Raw genomic sequence first — 16,080 nt, forward strand, 5'->3', positions numbered from 1 at the left:
CCAGAGCACTATGATTCGAGCTCTGCTAATTAATAATTCATTTAATTGCCTAGGATGCGCCATTTTTACTCATATCTCCCATCATTGCCCATTTCCTAATCCCATATCCGTAAAATATCGTACATATTGAATCACGCCCGAAAACCCCCGTAGCACCCGATGATAGAACGCCGAAAAGATGAAAAGGATTGCGTAAATGAATAATCAATAGTCTGCAACGAAAGCGAGTCAGTGATCATTGCTGGAAAATCAGACAAGGGATCAATAATCACTTACCATTCTGTTCGTGTCGCTTATCTCCGTCGGTATCATCCTTGGCGCCACCACCCGCAGTAGAAGCGTGATTGGCAGCATCTTTGATGCCCTGCTCATCACCACGTAGCGCCTCAAAGTAGCCCTTAATATCTTCGGCACTGACAGCCTGTCCACTCTCAGCGAAGGGCTGCAGGAACACCTTCAGCTTGTCGCGAAGGTGGTTGTATGCCATTGCGCCCTCGATGGCGCGCACCCGATCCATGTTGTTTAGTGCTGCCTCGCCGCGGTCGTAGATACTGCCTGTACCGACACTTGCGGCACCGTTATCCTGGCCGTCGTCAGACATAGGTGGCTCATAGGTCTCTTCTTCTTCGCGAAGCTGGGGGTGGGGAACAAGCTTGGGGAAGCACTCTGCGCAGCGGCACAGCTGACCATGGAACTCATCTAAGGCAAAAAGAGAGAATGATTCCATTGGAGTGGACTTGGGGAGCTCGGTATGCTTGGGGGCGGAGGGCTTTGTGGGAGAATCGTTTTCTTCCTTGGTAAGCTCCTCTTCCTTCATGACCTTCAATGGCTGTCCCCCGGCAGGAGCTTCTTGTTCTTCATCTTTTGTTCGCTTGGTAACATGCTCTCCTTCGGCAGGCTCTTCGTCATCTGCCTTGCGCTTTTTTGATTGTTCGGTCTTCTCCTGATCCTTAGGTTCGGTCTCCTTAGGCTCACTGGCAGGTACAGAGACATCCTCGGTCAAATTTGAGGTCTTCTTGAGTCCACCTTCTCGGAAAACTGGTGGCAAGAACCCAGGAGTGCCCGCATAGGGCTTGATCCAGGGGTTAGAGTCGATGCATTTGAAGCAGATCAAATGGTCGAAATCATCTTCTGCGGGAAACCCAGGTGGGAGCAGATCTTCTTCTTCCTCGACTGAAGCATCATTAGTGGCATCACCGCCGCCGAGTCCATTAGCCTTGGGGGCAGCCTTGTTCCAATCACGCGATAAGCCAATGAGACACTCCGGGTGCCACCAGTCCTCGCCACAGCCTCCGGTTTCGACTGTGCCAAGACCCAGGCATTGATACATTGTCCCCTTTTCTGAATACGCATCGTACTGTTCGCCACAGCCACAGAACTGATTGCGAAAGTTATGGTTGTATGCGTTGCTTGCTGCAGCCTCTTGGGAGTGGACGTCCTTCTTGCCGGTTGTGGGATCTTCACGGAGTGTGCAGCATGACGATGATGGTAAACGGGTGGTTCCACAGTCGCAAACAAAGTTGCGCTTGTTGAAGAGCTCAACTAGTGTGTGCTCGCCATGACAAGCGATCGAACACGAGTAACAGACGCCAGCGGCAGTATAGGATTCGGTGGAGTCGGAAGGAGGGGGTTGCATGTGAGACACGCAAAGAGGACCTGTCGCAATGGTCCAAGGTCATATGTGCAAGAGTCGAAGGCCTAGAGTCAATAGGTTAGCTGTGGAACAAGTCGTGCGCCACTTGATTTGTCGAGGTACTCACATAAGGAAGAGCCTCGCGCGCATCTGCCTCTAGTTGAAGCTGGGACTCGATAAACCTAAATTTAGTTAGTATGGTCAATTTCCTAGTGTGGGGGAGAGTATTAGGGGAATGCGTCATACTCTTTCGCGGTCTGGGAATTCTGAGAGCCCATGCTCTCGCTACGAGCATCCTCGGTGAGCTGAGCAACAACCGGGTGCGGGGCGTCCATTGTTGAGAGATTTATCTGCGTCCTTATTGTAGAAATTGGCAAGTAACGAAAGGCCCAAGAGTCATAAGTGTCAAGGTGATGTGTTGGAAACGACGCGACGTGATGGAGTCGCGACATAACTTAAAGTTTCTGCCGGCAGATACCAATAACATCAGGGCGGTCTATATTACACAATATTTTTCCGTATCACCTCAACATTTCCAATCTTAGAAAGATCACCCATCATTAATAGATTCGACATTAATGCACTATCATGATCACGGTGAAGTGAGTTCAAAGGCACATTGCTAGAAATCGAGCTGCCTTATTCCTGCAAGTTTTGCTTCATATGGTTACTTGCCTACACCGCCTACGGTGACCGTCACACGATGATCTCCGCCTCTACCACATACAATCCCCCTGTGTTTCCTCTAAAGTTGAATGAGCACACTAGATATATAGATGGAGCCGATCCTGGCCATTGATATTGCTCGATTTACTAGCACTATGATCACGATATCATGTTGAAACGAACGTTGCAAGGTTAAATCGAGGATTGGTGGCACAACTCGGTTCCTGGTTTCGGACCTGGTAGCCTACTTCTCGTGTTCTTGGATTGGGTTCAGAGTCACTTGTCATGATACCGTATCATCGAGGACAAGACCTTACAGATATCTTCAGTGGGTTTCTCACAAGTAGAAGTTGTGAGATATCCGTCTTGTCCACGCTCCACGGTTATACAGAGTAGACGTTTGACTTAAATTCTACAGAATACTCCATGCTGGTACACACATCACTAGCTTCTAGCCTTGTAGGGCCAAATCATTACATTTTTCAAGCAGAGTATTAGCCCATTGCATGCTAATTTACCAATATTGCTTAGTTTTTTAAGGCGATCACTCCTTATCGCATAGCCCTGGCCCAACTTAAGGCGCATCTTGTAGGAAACCAAGACCACTTTTGTCTTTTCGAATCTTCAGATTGACCTAGATCCTAGATATGAGATTGTAAATGTGTTGAATTGTTACAGGAGTTATTTGATGGCCCGGGCAGGATTATATATGTTGTAGACTACCTTGATGAGCATGTATGGATACAACGACAGGGATCTTCCATCGATGGAAATATAAGCACACTTTTTGTGTTTTGAGAGCTTGAACCTTCATTATCTCTCATTCCTCATGCATATATATCATTCGAGCTGATCTGCTCTTCTAAAGAGTGTGTTTCCTCCTTTCTACTGAGAGCAACCACCGGAGAAGATGGCAGAGTATGAGTCCAGGACAATTGTGACCGGCGAAGGGAAAGAGACCAATACCTCTATGACTGATGTACCCGTGGGAGATACGTGAAACTCACCACTCCCACCACCTCCCGATGGCGGATTTCATGCCTGGACTCAGGTCGTTGCGGGACACTTGGTTGTAGCCCTAACTTGGGGTTACGCCTCCAGTTTCGGCGTGTTCTAAGACTATTATGAAACTACGCTACCACAGACCCCATCCGATATTTCGTGGATCGGTGGCTTCCAAGTCTTCTGTCTTTTGTTCATCTCGACGCTCTCTGGCCGCGCAACAGATGCTGGATTGGCAAGGCCGATTGTAGCCCTAGGTGGGTTGCTGTTAGTCTCGGGACCTTTGTAACAAGTCTGGCCGTGGAATACTGGCAGATCTTTCTGACTCAGGGACTTTGCATTGGCATCGGCCAGGGTCTCATGTGGCTGCCTACTGTGATGTTGATCTCGACACACTTTGTGCGCCTCCGAGTCTCTGCAGTCACAGCCGCTGCTCCGGGAACGAGTACAGGGGGCATACTTTTTCCCGCAGTGATCCAGTATCTAACCCCGAAGATCGGTTAGTTGAACTCAGTCACATCGGAGCTCTATGGCAAACCGGATACATGAGTAATCAGGGTTTCCATGGGCTGTTAGGTACATGGGATTCGTTGTTCTTTCTATGGTCTTAATCACCCTGGCACTTTTGCGTCCTCGAATACCACCACGCAAAGCGGGACCACTGGTTGAATGGAGTGCTTTCAAGGAGCCGGCCTACATGCTTTTTACTTTGGGAGTCTTTCTTCTATACTGGACCCTTTATTTTGCCTTCTTCTACGTATGCTACCAATCCCAAGATCTATAATTGATTGGCTGATCATATTCTAGGTGCAAGTCTATGCGACTGAAAAGCTTGGTTTGTCCCAAGAAGCCGGGGTGAATTTGATTATCGTCACCAATGCCCTTGGAATACCCGTCCGCCCCCCTTGTGGCTATCTAGCTGATCATTATATCGGCCCACTTAATTTAATGATTCCTTGGGTAGCGCTGTGCGGCATTCTGATGTTCTGCTGGGCTGCCGTTGATACAGTGGCCGAACTATATATCTTTGCTGTGTTTTACGGGCTGGCATCGGCGGCAGCCATGGCCTTGTTTGCTGGCACTATTCCTTCACTAGCCAAAGACCTGGACAAGATCGGTACTCGAGTCGGCATGTCGCTTTTCATGATAAGCTTCGGGCCCTTAACCTGTCCGTCTGTGGCGGGGGCATTGATAGCGCGCACGGGGGGTGACTACCTGGCTGCACAGATATGGGCAGGAGCAGCCCTACTCGCGGGGGTATTGGCCCTTGTGGAGCACGGGTCATAATATCGGGGCCACATCTCTGCGCAAAACTATGAGCCTGAGATTGACCTGCACTATGTATTGGATATGATAGTCTAACTACCCTCGGGTATTCTTCTCCATGACATATGTACATACGCATACTGATAGAAAAGACGTCTTACAGGACTTGAACTTTTTACCGGTATTCTCATTTTGAGGCTAATCACCTTCATCTTTCTAAATTAAACTAAGAAGGGGAAAGCCGTCTGAAAGGATACATAGAAAGCCCAGAAAGAGATCAGAAAGACGCCTGAAAATATATCTGAAAGAACACATAGAAAGTCATCTAAAAGGACATCTGGAAAGAATATTCATCTGAGCATCGCTCTTTCCCACTGTTTGTCTTTCCTACCATCTAACCTTCTTTCGATTGTTGCTTCGGTGGAACTCCATCTCGCTACATAATCCAAAGACACATCACTACTTCAGTCATGGAGCAACCCCAGAATGAGTCGCCAGACGGTCGTTTCGACCGCTTCGATGCTGCAGCCCAGGAGCTTACCTCTTACTCCCACCCGCGAAAATTGTCGCCATGGTTATATCGGTGGATATGCAGTGTCTCTTGTTGGCGGGGCGAGAACGACCGAGGTAAGCCTTCTCGGTTTTCACTTGACACAATTCCGCAAGCTGATCTGAGCTAGGACGTTGATCTCATCGTCGATGCGGACCTGGCCAGCGTACGACAACTGCTACTCCAGGTGTCCGGCTTCCAATTGACCGGTGCCAATAGTCTGGTTTTCAAGCACAATAACGATGCAATCAAAGTTGAGATCCTTCGTGGCGGCGAAGCTCGACAGATGAAGCTACCTGATGCCAACTCCGTTCCTCTCCACTACATATCCGCCAGTAGCATACCAGGGCGCGATGGCGATACACCGAATTCGGGAGAATGGCCAAATCTGTAGAAAATCTTTATGTCGACAACTCATGAAAGTCACGAACCTTCACCCCCAACGATCGACTGGCCAAGTGGTTAAGGCGTCTGTCTTACATTAAATATGTTGGAGTTTCACAGAAGGTCGCAGGTTCGATCCCTGCGTCGATCATTGAATTTTTGCGTTCTCAATTTTTGCTCTAGTTGTTTCTTCGCATGGTTTTCTCCATTTTTGTTTGTATTTTATTTTGGTACTGTGTCTGTCTATTTCCACCAAAATTGTGAATAGAAAAAGAAATCAGCAAAGTGTGTAAAGGGAACTGTGGAAGGCCCACCTTCCCAATCGGGGCTTAATTGAAACGCGTCGCGTCGAACACGCGACTTGCTGCACAGCTAGACTTTGCCGCTCCTTCTCCCTCCCTTCATTCTATCAACCACGCTACCACACATTCGAGAAAAAAACCCGAAACATACACGCCACTTATCCATACTCATAATTTCCTAGCGATTGCACTTTTTTTTCTTTTAAAATTTACCTGTTGAAACACCCACACGATGGAGTGAGTGTCCCTCCTGAATTTTCTGCGCTCCAAAACTAATGCACTACAGTCCGCTCCGAGCCAGCGACTCGGCCGCAAACCGTGGCCCGAGGGCCAACAATCGTAAGAGAGACAGAGAGGATGACATGTCCTCTCCGGCGCCATTGCCTCCTTCCAGTCGTATGTTGTCTTCTTTGTCCGGGCTGCGCCGATTTGAGACTGACAATGTTCATGTGTAGCCACCGCTTTGGGCTCTTCCCCTCCCCCAATCCCCTTTGACATGGGAGATGAAGATGAGGACGAGGATAGAGGTCTTGTGCAAGATATTGATGATATTGATGAACTGGCTGAAGACGAGGATGGCATTGACCTGTTTGGTGACAACTTCGAGCGGGATTATCGCGATGCAGCACAAGATCGCTATGAAAATGAAGGATACATCGACGACGACGAAGACCATGATGAAATTGATGCCGCAACTCGTCGGCAGTTGGATGCTCGCCTGAACCAGCGAGATCGTGAACTGGCACGTCGGCGCCGCATGCCTGCCGCCTTTTTACAAGATGATGACGATATGGAATTGGACCTGTCGCGCCAACCCCGACGACGCAGACACCACTATGACGAAGATCGTGAAGATATCGACATGGCCGACGAGGGCATGGAAGAGTTGTCATTGGAGGAACTGGCAGATGTGAAGGCAGCCAACATTACAGACTGGGTGACTCAGCCTCAGGTCCTTCGCTCCATCTACCGTGAATTCAAGGCCTTCCTGACAGAGTTCATCGACCCCACCGGCCAGTCTGTTTACGGTAACCGAATCAAGACACTGGGTGAGGTGAACTCGGCTTCGCTCGAGGTTTCTTACGCCCACCTAAGTGAGACCAAGGCAGCTCTGTCATACTTCCTTGCCAACGAGCCCACCGAAGTCCTGAAGGTATTTGACCAGGTTGCGCTCGACGTTACTCTATTCCACTACCCACAGTATCACGATATTCACAACGAGATCCACGTCCGCATCACCGATGTGCCGATCATTTACACCCTGCGCCAGCTGCGCCAGTCGCATCTCAACTGCCTGATCCGTGTCGGTGGTGTCGTTACCCGTCGAACTGGCGTCTTCCCGCAGTTGAAGTACGTCATGTTCCTTTGCCAGAAGTGTGGTATCACATTGGGTCCGTTCCAGCAGGAAGCTAGTGCGGAGGTGAAGATCTCGTTCTGTCAGAACTGCCAGTCGCGTGGTCCCTTCACTGTCAATTCTGAAAAGACAGTCTACCGCAACTACCAGAAATTGACTTTGCAGGAGTCCCCCGGCTCGGTTCCCGCAGGTCGTCTACCCCGGCAGCGTGAGGTCGTTTTGCTTGCCGATCTGATCGACAGTGCCAAACCCGGTGATGAGATTGAGATTACCGGTGTCTACCGCAACAGCTACGATGCCCAACTAAACAACAAAAACGGTTTCCCAGTTTTTGCCACAGTGATTGAAGCCAACCATGTGGTCAAGGCACACGATCAGCTGGCTGGTTTCAACCTGACAGAAGAGGATGAGCGCGAAATCCGGGCCCTCTCCCGAGACCCCGATATTGTGGACAAGATTGTTCGCTCTATGGCACCCAGTATTTACGGCCACCAAGATGTCAAGACTGCTGTTGCGCTTTCGCTCTTTGGTGGTGTTAGCAAGCAAGCACAGGGCAAGATGAACATCCGTGGTGATATCAACGTCCTTCTTCTTGGTGACCCCGGTACCGCCAAGTCTCAGGTGCTCAAATTTGTTGAGAAGACGGCCCACCGTGCCGTGTTTGCTACTGGTCAGGGTGCTAGTGCCGTCGGTCTCACGGCCAGTGTTCGCCGCGATCCTCTCACCAGCGAATGGACGTTGGAAGGTGGTGCGCTTGTGTTGGCTGATCGGGGTGTTTGTCTTATCGATGAGTTCGACAAAATGAACGACCAGGATCGGACATCTATCCACGAAGCGATGGAACAGCAAACCATTTCCATCTCCAAGGCCGGTATTGTGACAACATTGCAGGCTCGCTGTGCTGTCGTGTCCGCCGCTAACCCCAAGGGTGGTCGGTACAACAGCTCGATCCCCTTCTCGGAGAATGTCGACCTGACAGACCCTATCTTGTCTCGTTTCGATATTCTCTGTGTGGTGCGTGATCTTGTTGACCCTGCCGAGGATGAGCGCCTGGCCAATTTCGTGGTTGAGTCGCACCACCGTTCCAACCCAGCCCGTCCCCTCCGAAATGAAAAGGGCGACTTGGTTGATTCCGACGGCAATCTCATTGACAACGAAGGTTACCGCATCAATAGAGATGGCCAGAGACTGCCTCCATCACAGGAGGAGATCGCCAAACGCGCTGCAGAAAAACAAAGAGCTGAAGAGGAAAGGGAGGGCGAGATCCCGCAGGAGCTTCTGCGGAAGTATATCATGTATGCTCGAGAGCGTTGCCACCCCAAGCTTTATCAGATCGATCAGGACAAGGTTGCCCGTCTATTCGCAGACATGCGCCGCGAGTCCCTTGCTACTGGAGCGTACCCTATCACAGTAAGTTATCTCTCCACTTTCCATACATTGACACTTTTCTTACTCCAAATGTCTAGGTTCGTCACCTTGAAGCTATCATGCGTATTGCGGAATCTTTCTGCAAGATGCGCCTTTCAGAGTACTGCTCCTCGCTAGACATTGACCGTGCCATCGCTGTTACTGTGGATTCATTCATCGGCAGCCAAAAAGTCAGCTGCAAGAAGGCACTCTCGCGTGCATTTGCCAAGTATGTTTCTTTCAATCTTTGAATCTAGTGGAATCTTGTACTAATCTCTTTTCAGATATACACTCTCTAGACCCAAACCCCAATCCAAGCGACGTGCGGGCATCCCCGTCTCAAACCCTCATCTGCCACGGGCTCAGTCCACTGCGCATTGAACAACTTTCTAGAAGGAGGGCTAGGGGTGCCCCGGGCGCATGGTTTCTTTTGTGTCTTATACCATCTTGTTTGCATTTTATTTGTGTGGCGTTTATGACAGGGGTTTCTCGAATTGGGCCAGGATACGATAATGAATGACATTTCAATGTTCGAGTCTATATATGAGGTCGACGTGATTGTAATGTAGCAGGCTGCACTGTCTGACATCGGCTTTCCGTGGTTTTTTGAAAGCAGGTAAACTCGCTTCTCTAGAATATGACCTGATAGATGATAGGTAATGATATGATGGCTCTTATCTTATATTAACAGGCCTACAGACACTTGACGTGCTAGACCAAATACTCTATTTTCTGGTATTTATATACTCTTTGCCTATATATATATATGTTACTTGGCTTATCAACCAAATCCTCTCCGTCCACATCCGGCTATATATAAACCAAGGCGGGTCGGTGTGAGACATGAGATGGTGTTCCGATACCGGTCTATCAGGGTAGATGTAGTGGACGTGGCCACCTTGAGATATCTCATTGTGGAGTCCAATATGTTTGGTTTACTGTCCAATCCGAACAATATATGTAGTTCTTGGCTTGTTCGTCTGTATAAGTTCAGTATATTTCGTTCAGATGACCTCATTTTGAGATCGCATTCCAAGCCGAGGAATGTTTCGGTATCTGCCGAGTACTTCTCCGCATTATTATATGCCGGACTGTGGCTCTGGAGAGACATATACAGTAATATTTGGAATTCAAATCGAGCAAAGTATCATTTGAACTGGTCATATCCAGTCACCGCTCCTCAGTATACCAACCTTTTTATGGGTAGGACTCAACACTGTGTTCAAGGGAACTGGAGTTTCTCCCTTGACTCGGCAGATGGGGGATCTCGATGGATCTGAAGTGCTGAAAGTAACCTGACAGAAGATGTCCTGTCTATACATTCCAGGAATAGAAGATGACATCAATATGGAATGCCAGTTACCAACGTCATTCCCTGGCTATTTTTGGTCACCGAGGAATCTCAGAATCTCCCTTTAGGATGACTGATGGTTTCCGACATCTCCTGATGTCTCTCGATGTCTCTCGATGTCTGTTTGCTTCCATCTGAAGTCACTGTACTCCGTAGCAAGTTAGTTATCTTTCAACGGTCCACAACGTGCCAAAGTGGAACCTCGTGGTTTGACCCCCCTGAGACTATATTAGAGCCAATCTGGGGATTCTTCAGAAAAGGAAAAAAAAAGGTTCAAAGGATAACAGCCATATAACATAGCACATGTAAAATAACAAAATAGAAAGATCGACAGGGTCAGTGAAGAACATCAAGGAGACGATCACTTGGACATTTTACGTATGCTCGCCTCTCCCGTGTTCCCCTTGCCCCCCCTCCTTTCTCCTTAAACTTCTTTTCTTTTTTTTTCCTTCTCTTTGATTTTCAAATGTTGTATTGACTGAAAGACTGAAATATTTGATAGTATTTCTTTGTTACCCCCTGATTATCACTGTTTCAGCAATACCTCCTGCTACTCTCTTCCGCATTCGTGCGACACCTAACGCGAAACCTCATTGAACGCAAACGGTCTATCCACCCACACCTTGTTTCAGAGGTGCAATATCCATCACAATGAATGCCACTCCAGCGCTTGGGTATGCGCCGGGCGTCTCGCTGGCCCCGCAAGGTACGTAACCTGAAGCATCTATGATGGATCTCATGCGTGACTGGGGATAGTTCGAACCCCCTGATCCTTAAAATGACACATTCCCTTTGACTTGCTGGTCCAAAATATACCTTTTCTCAGACCTGTGGCTGATTTGGAACGTCTCTACAGAACACCAACCCTCTCCAACAGCTGCCAGTTTTGGCTCCAATAACCCTTTCCGAAACCGCGCTCTTTCGCCCTCAGTTGTTGGATCTGTTTCATCAAACCGTCCAGAGCGCCCACGTTCGACAAATCCATTCTTAGACGATACAGAGGCGATGTCTCCGCAGTCTGCCCCTGGCATGTCGACCGGTGCTAGTATGATTTCTCCGATTGAGAAGACCGATATTTCGAGCAACACTCGGGAGCTCTTTGTATGTTTGTGAATGGATCTATGTGTTCAAATCAGGTCTAATCTCTTAACAGGAATCCCTCTCCCTGAAGCCTGCTCCCCAGACAAATCGTCCTCCCGCTGATTCCACTCAACGTACTTCCTCGAATCGCAACAGACCCCCAAGGGAGCGCCCGGAGCGCCCACCAGGACGATCAGCGGCCCCAAAAGAGAAAGACCTGCTCGACATATTCGCTGATCCCCCTGCTTTGTCCCAAACTGCCAAAGAGAAGGCGCCCCGTCGTCCCCGGCGGAACTCGGAGTCTTCGGTAATGGACCGAGGTTCGAAGTTGCTGGATCTTGATGATGACGAGAAGCGCCGGCGCGAACGGCGTCATCGCGAGCGCGATGGCCGTAGCAAAGACGGCAAATCGCGGTCGGGTCGCAAGGATCGACGACTTGATATCATTGATAAGTTGGATGTGACGAGTATCTACGGTACTGGAAGTAAGTACCTCGGCTTTTTTTTTCTTTCGCCCTTTCTCTTGTACGAGTATACGACTCATTTACTAATTATCATGATAGTGTTCCACCACGATGGTCCGTTTGATGCCTGCAACCCCCACCGCAATCGCCGCGGTGTGCGTACCGCGCCAATGCAAGCCTTCCCCAAAGGTTCCTCCAACATGGCTCTAGGCGGCAGTGGCCCCGTCAACTCTAACATCGATCTCAACCTTTTCCATGGCAGGATGGAGGAAGGCCACAACGATTTCTCTACCGCTGCGCGCCGCAATCCCGAACCCGCCGTCATGGATCCCACTGCTCGAGTGGACCCGATCCATGGACCACAGAGCATGGGACTTGGAACCAGCACTTTCCTCGATGGAGCCCCGGCTAGTCGGTCTGCCATGGCACGCCGTCAGAGTGAGAATGAAGGCAGTCTAGCACCGAATGGTGGTGGTCTTGCACGAAAGAAGAGTTTGGCTCAGCGACTACGTGGACGAGGTGCTGGACCTGGCCGAATTACTTCAGCAACTGACAACTATTCCCCCGCGCCACAAGTGAGCTCCAGTCATTCTACATCCGCCCGGAGCAACGAAAGAAACCCCTACTTCCAAGAAGAAGACGAATATGAGGAAGAGTGGGACAAGAAGGGATCGAGTATCGAGGCTCGTCTTGGAGGCGGCCGACTTCGATCATCTAGCAGTCCCAAACAAACTACCAGCTTGGAGCGCAAGCCCACCAACGACCGACCCTATGAAGAGTCGAAGCTTAACCCTGGCGGTGGTGGTGGATTCTTGAACCGGATGAAGAGTCTCCGCAAACCGAAGCCGGAAAGACGTACTAGCGACTGAGTCACCTAGCAATCACACGTTGAGCCTGCCCTGGAAATATATCGATGTAGCGAGCGGGCCTTTCTCATTCGGATGCACCTCCGGGATGTGTCAATCCCATGACTCCCCTTACCATCTCACCACCTAACTTCTCCATGAGGAGGGATGATTCCACGCGTTAATACCCAGCATCGAGCACTGATGAACACACGGTGCTCAACATGGCGTTCATAGATTTCGGAATAGAATGCTTCAAACAGCTTCTGATTCCAGAGCGTCATGAAACACAATGCCCTGATCCTAAGACCTTAAGATTATGGCTATGATTCGGAGTTTTCAAAGGTTTATTCTCTTGTTGTATCTCGATCAGCCTTGCTTTCAGAAACATGTATTTTTTCTATTGATTGCTGTTCCCCATATCAGTAGCTTCGAATGGGATATGATAATTGAAGTGCTTGGTTCTCACTGTTTAATCCCTGGTCTGTTAGTAAGAGTAGGACAGCCATATCTCATACATGGCATTTAATGAGTATGCCGCGCGTTTATTGTAAGATTCTATAAGCATGACACCGAGTCATGTGTGATGCCATCACCCTGTGGCCAGTGAATGGGCATTGTACATCCTATGGCTTAGGTATGGGAATCGATGACCATGCTCTTATTGTTGGATTATGTCTCACGGCAATCAAAGATATAAATATGGAGTTTCATTGGGCGTCAAGCTAAGCGCCGTGCATATAAGTTTCGTGCGATATACGTTTTGCCCTTTTCATTCCCTCAATCCTCCATTAGAACACAATGCAGTGTTCTCTGTAGGTATACATATGCATACGCAAAGATATTAGATCAGTGATGATCCTCAAGATATTTAAGAAGTAACATTTGCCGGGAAATCTGTATCTATCATCTCCAAATCTATCCAAAATCAAGCCCTCCATACCTCCAAAATCCCAGGCGTATATGATCACCATGGGCAAATCCTCGAAAGCCTTGAGCCTTAATGTATACGCTGTAGTATACCCTGCCTGAGCCCAACTTGACCTCAGCTCTCTTCGTTAGCGAGGAGGGATCTTCCATCGGCGGCATCCACTCCTTTCCCACCGGCGATACCCCCTCAGGACACCGTCACGAGTGCTATCAAGGTGCGATTTACTCGGCTGCCAGTCCGAGGTTCAAGGGTACCCATTTGACATTCATTGGCACCACAGCTCGCGAAACAGATCCTGAGAAGTGGAACTCTTTGTTGGGCGATTTGTTTGCCAATCAACTGAGCGGGAAACAAAAGATGGCGGCTACATCTCGTGAGAGCAAAGAGGAGGGACGCATGATTACAGATTCGAGTTGCTCCCAGGCCCAGAAAATGTTGATGAGCAACGGTATCTTGATCCTCTCCAAAAGGCAATGAGAGTTGGGTTGGTCGAATAGTGAGATTGGTTTGTTGGTTCTGTTGTGTTGTGTATATAGTCCGTGTTATTGAATCTATTGGTATTTATGGGCCTACATGTTGGCTTCTATAGATAGAGTGATATTGAATCCTTAGTATTGGCCTGGGAGGCTGAAACAGATCTCAAACAATGGAGAGCCGCTTTCAGATATCTTTGGAAAAGAGAAACAGAAATAGAAATAAGAATAGAACAAGAGAGACAATGGATACTTAAGACCAAACGTCCGCTGTGTAAATCTGCATCCATATCATCTCCAAGTCTACTTATCCTCGAGCTCTATATTCCCCAAATTCTACCAAAAGGAAAGCCTCGAAAGCAACTTCATACCATGGACAGCACCGGCAATACTGTGGAGAATATCACCAGCAGCATGGATAACGTCGCTTTGGCCGATACTACATACACGGTCTACCTCGTTAAAATCCAGTCCTCTCACCCTGAAGGCGGCTTGGCCATCTTGGTCAAAATCAATAAAGATGTCGGCGACATTCACTTTATTGCGCCTAACAGTGATGGCGACGACCTGCACTACCACCGTGTGTCCATCCAGCCCCACGAGATAGGGGAGATACCAATGCCAATAGGCACTACTCTTGCTAAGGACTATCCTAGTAGTTGGGATGAGGCGCTAAAGCAGCTGCCTTTGTTAGCCAATTCCAACCAGCAGGATATGTTGACTCTCTTGGCTTCGCCACTGAAGGTCTCTCAGTGGACTCGACTGGCTAGGGCCATGCTAGAGAACGCTGGAATTTTGATGGAATTTGAAGCTGCTCCAATCATGTTTCGTGTTGAAATTTGAGATGGTATAGAGATGACGATGGAAGTTGAAGAAGGGTGTATAGTCGGAGTATGGATCAACAGTATGGATATACACATTTTTTTGAGAGTTGAGGTATATATCAGAATATGATGTCGACTTCGGAATTGAGATTGCCTTCAGGTTGAAATAAGGAATATGTATTTCATTGTTTCGATGTTTGTATTTAACCTTAATGGACGCTGTCGTCCACCGTAGAGTCTCACCTTTGAAGCTCCCCAGCTTCTGCCATTTTGACACTTCTCTGCATCACCACCATGGAGGATCGACCAACCCTGACCAACCCGCGCTTTACTCTCGAACTTGAATTCGTCTCATCTCTCGCCAATCCTTACTATCTGTCACACCTGGCAGTCACCTATCCCAATCTCCTGGGTATCTCTCGTGCCGATGATGACGATGATTCCTCTTCGCCAGATGCCCAGGCATTCGCAGCCTACCTAGCCTACCTCTACTCCTACTGGAAGACACCCGAGTACTCTCAGTTCCTCACCCACCCAGGCCCCACATTACGAGCGCTTCGACTGCTCCAGGAGGACAACTTCCGCCGTGACATTATTCTACCCCAGGTCATTGAAGGCCTGGCAGGGGTCAGTGTCCCTGAACCAGTTCAGACCGAGACCGACCCAACAGATGAAAAGCAGGATGATCCAAATGGAAAGACATGATGGGGCCTAAATCCAGACTTTACATTCGATGCGACCGAGATGGGTGGGCATGTTTCCTGCAAAACATACAAATGCACCGCGCCCTGGCAGATCCAAGTTGTACATTGTACATGATCTTTACACTCTGGTGATTTCATTGCCACAGAATGCAGCTTTTGACAAGTTGAGCGGCCTGCTTTGAGTGCGGCCCTTCTCAGTTTCTACCGTTTTCCATCTTTCATAAGATGGGGACATCAGCAAGAAACGGGTTTACCCTTGGGAATTCAGTTTTCCTCCAGAGTCTGTTTCAACCTCAGTACGGTACACACAAAATACCCATCTGAATGACCTAGTAGACTTCCAAGGTTGTCATACTAGTAGATGGAGAAGAGATGAAACGGGTTTCATTTAGAAACTAATTCCAATAGGGCACTAAGAATGAATCGGATTGTGGACCTTCAGGGATTTACATAGTATGAGTCTAAGATGCCTCGATTAAGGAGAAAGAATAAGCGAAGTAGGGAAGTTTAAAAAGTAAAATTATGCAATTTGGACCGTTAGTGGTCAATTACTATGCATATAAATGTTCTATATTAACGTCATATAGGGTTTTTATAGAGCGCCGAGTCAGGTAAGATTGACCCCCCCGATGTTCATGTATTATCACCTGTGACCGAGGACCTAGGCCGAGGCTCTAAAGCCCGAATTTTCAACTGACGACAGAGGCGGGGGGAAAGGACCAAGCGTTGAAGTTCTTATTGTACGGAATATCTCTATAGCCTCTTGATATGTCATAGTTTTGGGGTTACCCACATGTGCTCTGGCATAGGTGGCAAATATTCTAGGCAATATTATCTCAGTCTT

General features: G+C 48.5%; 9 protein-coding genes across 9 annotated transcripts; 7 read left to right on the forward strand and 2 right to left on the reverse strand.

Annotated features, from left to right (window-relative positions):
- Window positions 1–268: 268 nt before the first annotated feature.
- On the reverse strand, window positions 269–1,968 carry N7517_010137 (putative metaphase-anaphase transition protein (Mlo2); the record flags this gene model as incomplete). The annotated part of the gene is made up of 4 exons (XM_056727860.1): window positions 269–1,525; window positions 1,576–1,698; window positions 1,761–1,815; window positions 1,880–1,968. The coding sequence occupies 4 exons, from the start codon at window positions 1,966–1,968 to the stop codon at window positions 269–271; spliced, it is 1,524 nt and encodes a 507-aa protein (XP_056576432.1).
- Window positions 1,969–3,421: 1,453 nt separating this feature from the next.
- Window positions 3,422–3,759, reverse strand: N7517_010138 (uncharacterized protein; the record flags this gene model as incomplete). Its single annotated transcript, XM_056727861.1, has 2 exons — window positions 3,422–3,671; window positions 3,698–3,759. 2 exons carry the CDS (start codon window positions 3,757–3,759, stop codon window positions 3,422–3,424), a joined length of 312 nt encoding a protein of 103 aa, XP_056576433.1.
- Window positions 3,760–3,902: 143 nt separating this feature from the next.
- Window positions 3,903–4,588, forward strand: N7517_010139 (uncharacterized protein; the record flags this gene model as incomplete). Its single annotated transcript, XM_056727862.1, has 2 exons — window positions 3,903–4,058; window positions 4,109–4,588. 2 exons carry the CDS (start codon window positions 3,903–3,905, stop codon window positions 4,586–4,588), a joined length of 636 nt encoding a protein of 211 aa, XP_056576434.1.
- A 465-nt stretch (window positions 4,589–5,053) lies between these two features.
- On the forward strand, window positions 5,054–5,511 carry N7517_010140 (uncharacterized protein; the record flags this gene model as incomplete). Its single annotated transcript, XM_056727863.1, has 2 exons — window positions 5,054–5,194; window positions 5,248–5,511. 2 exons carry the CDS (start codon window positions 5,054–5,056, stop codon window positions 5,509–5,511), a joined length of 405 nt encoding a protein of 134 aa, XP_056576435.1.
- A 524-nt stretch (window positions 5,512–6,035) lies between these two features.
- On the forward strand, window positions 6,036–8,945 carry N7517_010141 (MCM DNA helicase complex subunit MCM2; the record flags this gene model as incomplete). Its single annotated transcript, XM_056727864.1, has 5 exons — window positions 6,036–6,040; window positions 6,090–6,199; window positions 6,259–8,567; window positions 8,624–8,793; window positions 8,849–8,945. 5 exons carry the CDS (start codon window positions 6,036–6,038, stop codon window positions 8,943–8,945), a joined length of 2,691 nt encoding a protein of 896 aa, XP_056576436.1.
- A 1,621-nt stretch (window positions 8,946–10,566) lies between these two features.
- N7517_010142 (Pal1 family protein) lies at window positions 10,567–12,328 on the forward strand (the record flags this gene model as incomplete). The annotated part of the gene is made up of 4 exons (XM_056727865.1): window positions 10,567–10,621; window positions 10,772–11,016; window positions 11,069–11,480; window positions 11,559–12,328. 4 exons carry the CDS (start codon window positions 10,567–10,569, stop codon window positions 12,326–12,328), a joined length of 1,482 nt encoding a protein of 493 aa, XP_056576437.1.
- A 948-nt stretch (window positions 12,329–13,276) lies between these two features.
- Window positions 13,277–13,712, forward strand: N7517_010143 (uncharacterized protein; the record flags this gene model as incomplete). Its single annotated transcript, XM_056727866.1, is given in 2 exon segments — window positions 13,277–13,309; window positions 13,323–13,712. The coding sequence occupies 2 exon segments, from the start codon at window positions 13,277–13,279 to the stop codon at window positions 13,710–13,712; spliced, it is 423 nt and encodes a 140-aa protein (XP_056576438.1).
- A 368-nt stretch (window positions 13,713–14,080) lies between these two features.
- Window positions 14,081–14,551, forward strand: N7517_010144 (uncharacterized protein; the record flags this gene model as incomplete). The annotated part of the gene is made up of 1 exon (XM_056727867.1): window positions 14,081–14,551. One exon carries the CDS (start codon window positions 14,081–14,083, stop codon window positions 14,549–14,551), a length of 471 nt encoding a protein of 156 aa, XP_056576439.1.
- A 275-nt stretch (window positions 14,552–14,826) lies between these two features.
- On the forward strand, window positions 14,827–15,237 carry N7517_010145 (mediator of RNA polymerase II transcription subunit 31; the record flags this gene model as incomplete). The annotated part of the gene is made up of 1 exon (XM_056727868.1): window positions 14,827–15,237. One exon carries the CDS (start codon window positions 14,827–14,829, stop codon window positions 15,235–15,237), a length of 411 nt encoding a protein of 136 aa, XP_056576440.1.
- Between the last annotated feature and the right edge of the window lie 843 nt (window positions 15,238–16,080).

The sequence above is a fragment of the Penicillium concentricum genome, assembly GCF_028827145.1.
Source record: "Penicillium concentricum strain IBT 3081 chromosome Unknown utg000004l_segment0_segment0, whole genome shotgun sequence".
Taxonomy (NCBI): Eukaryota; Fungi; Ascomycota; class Eurotiomycetes; order Eurotiales; family Aspergillaceae; genus Penicillium; species Penicillium concentricum.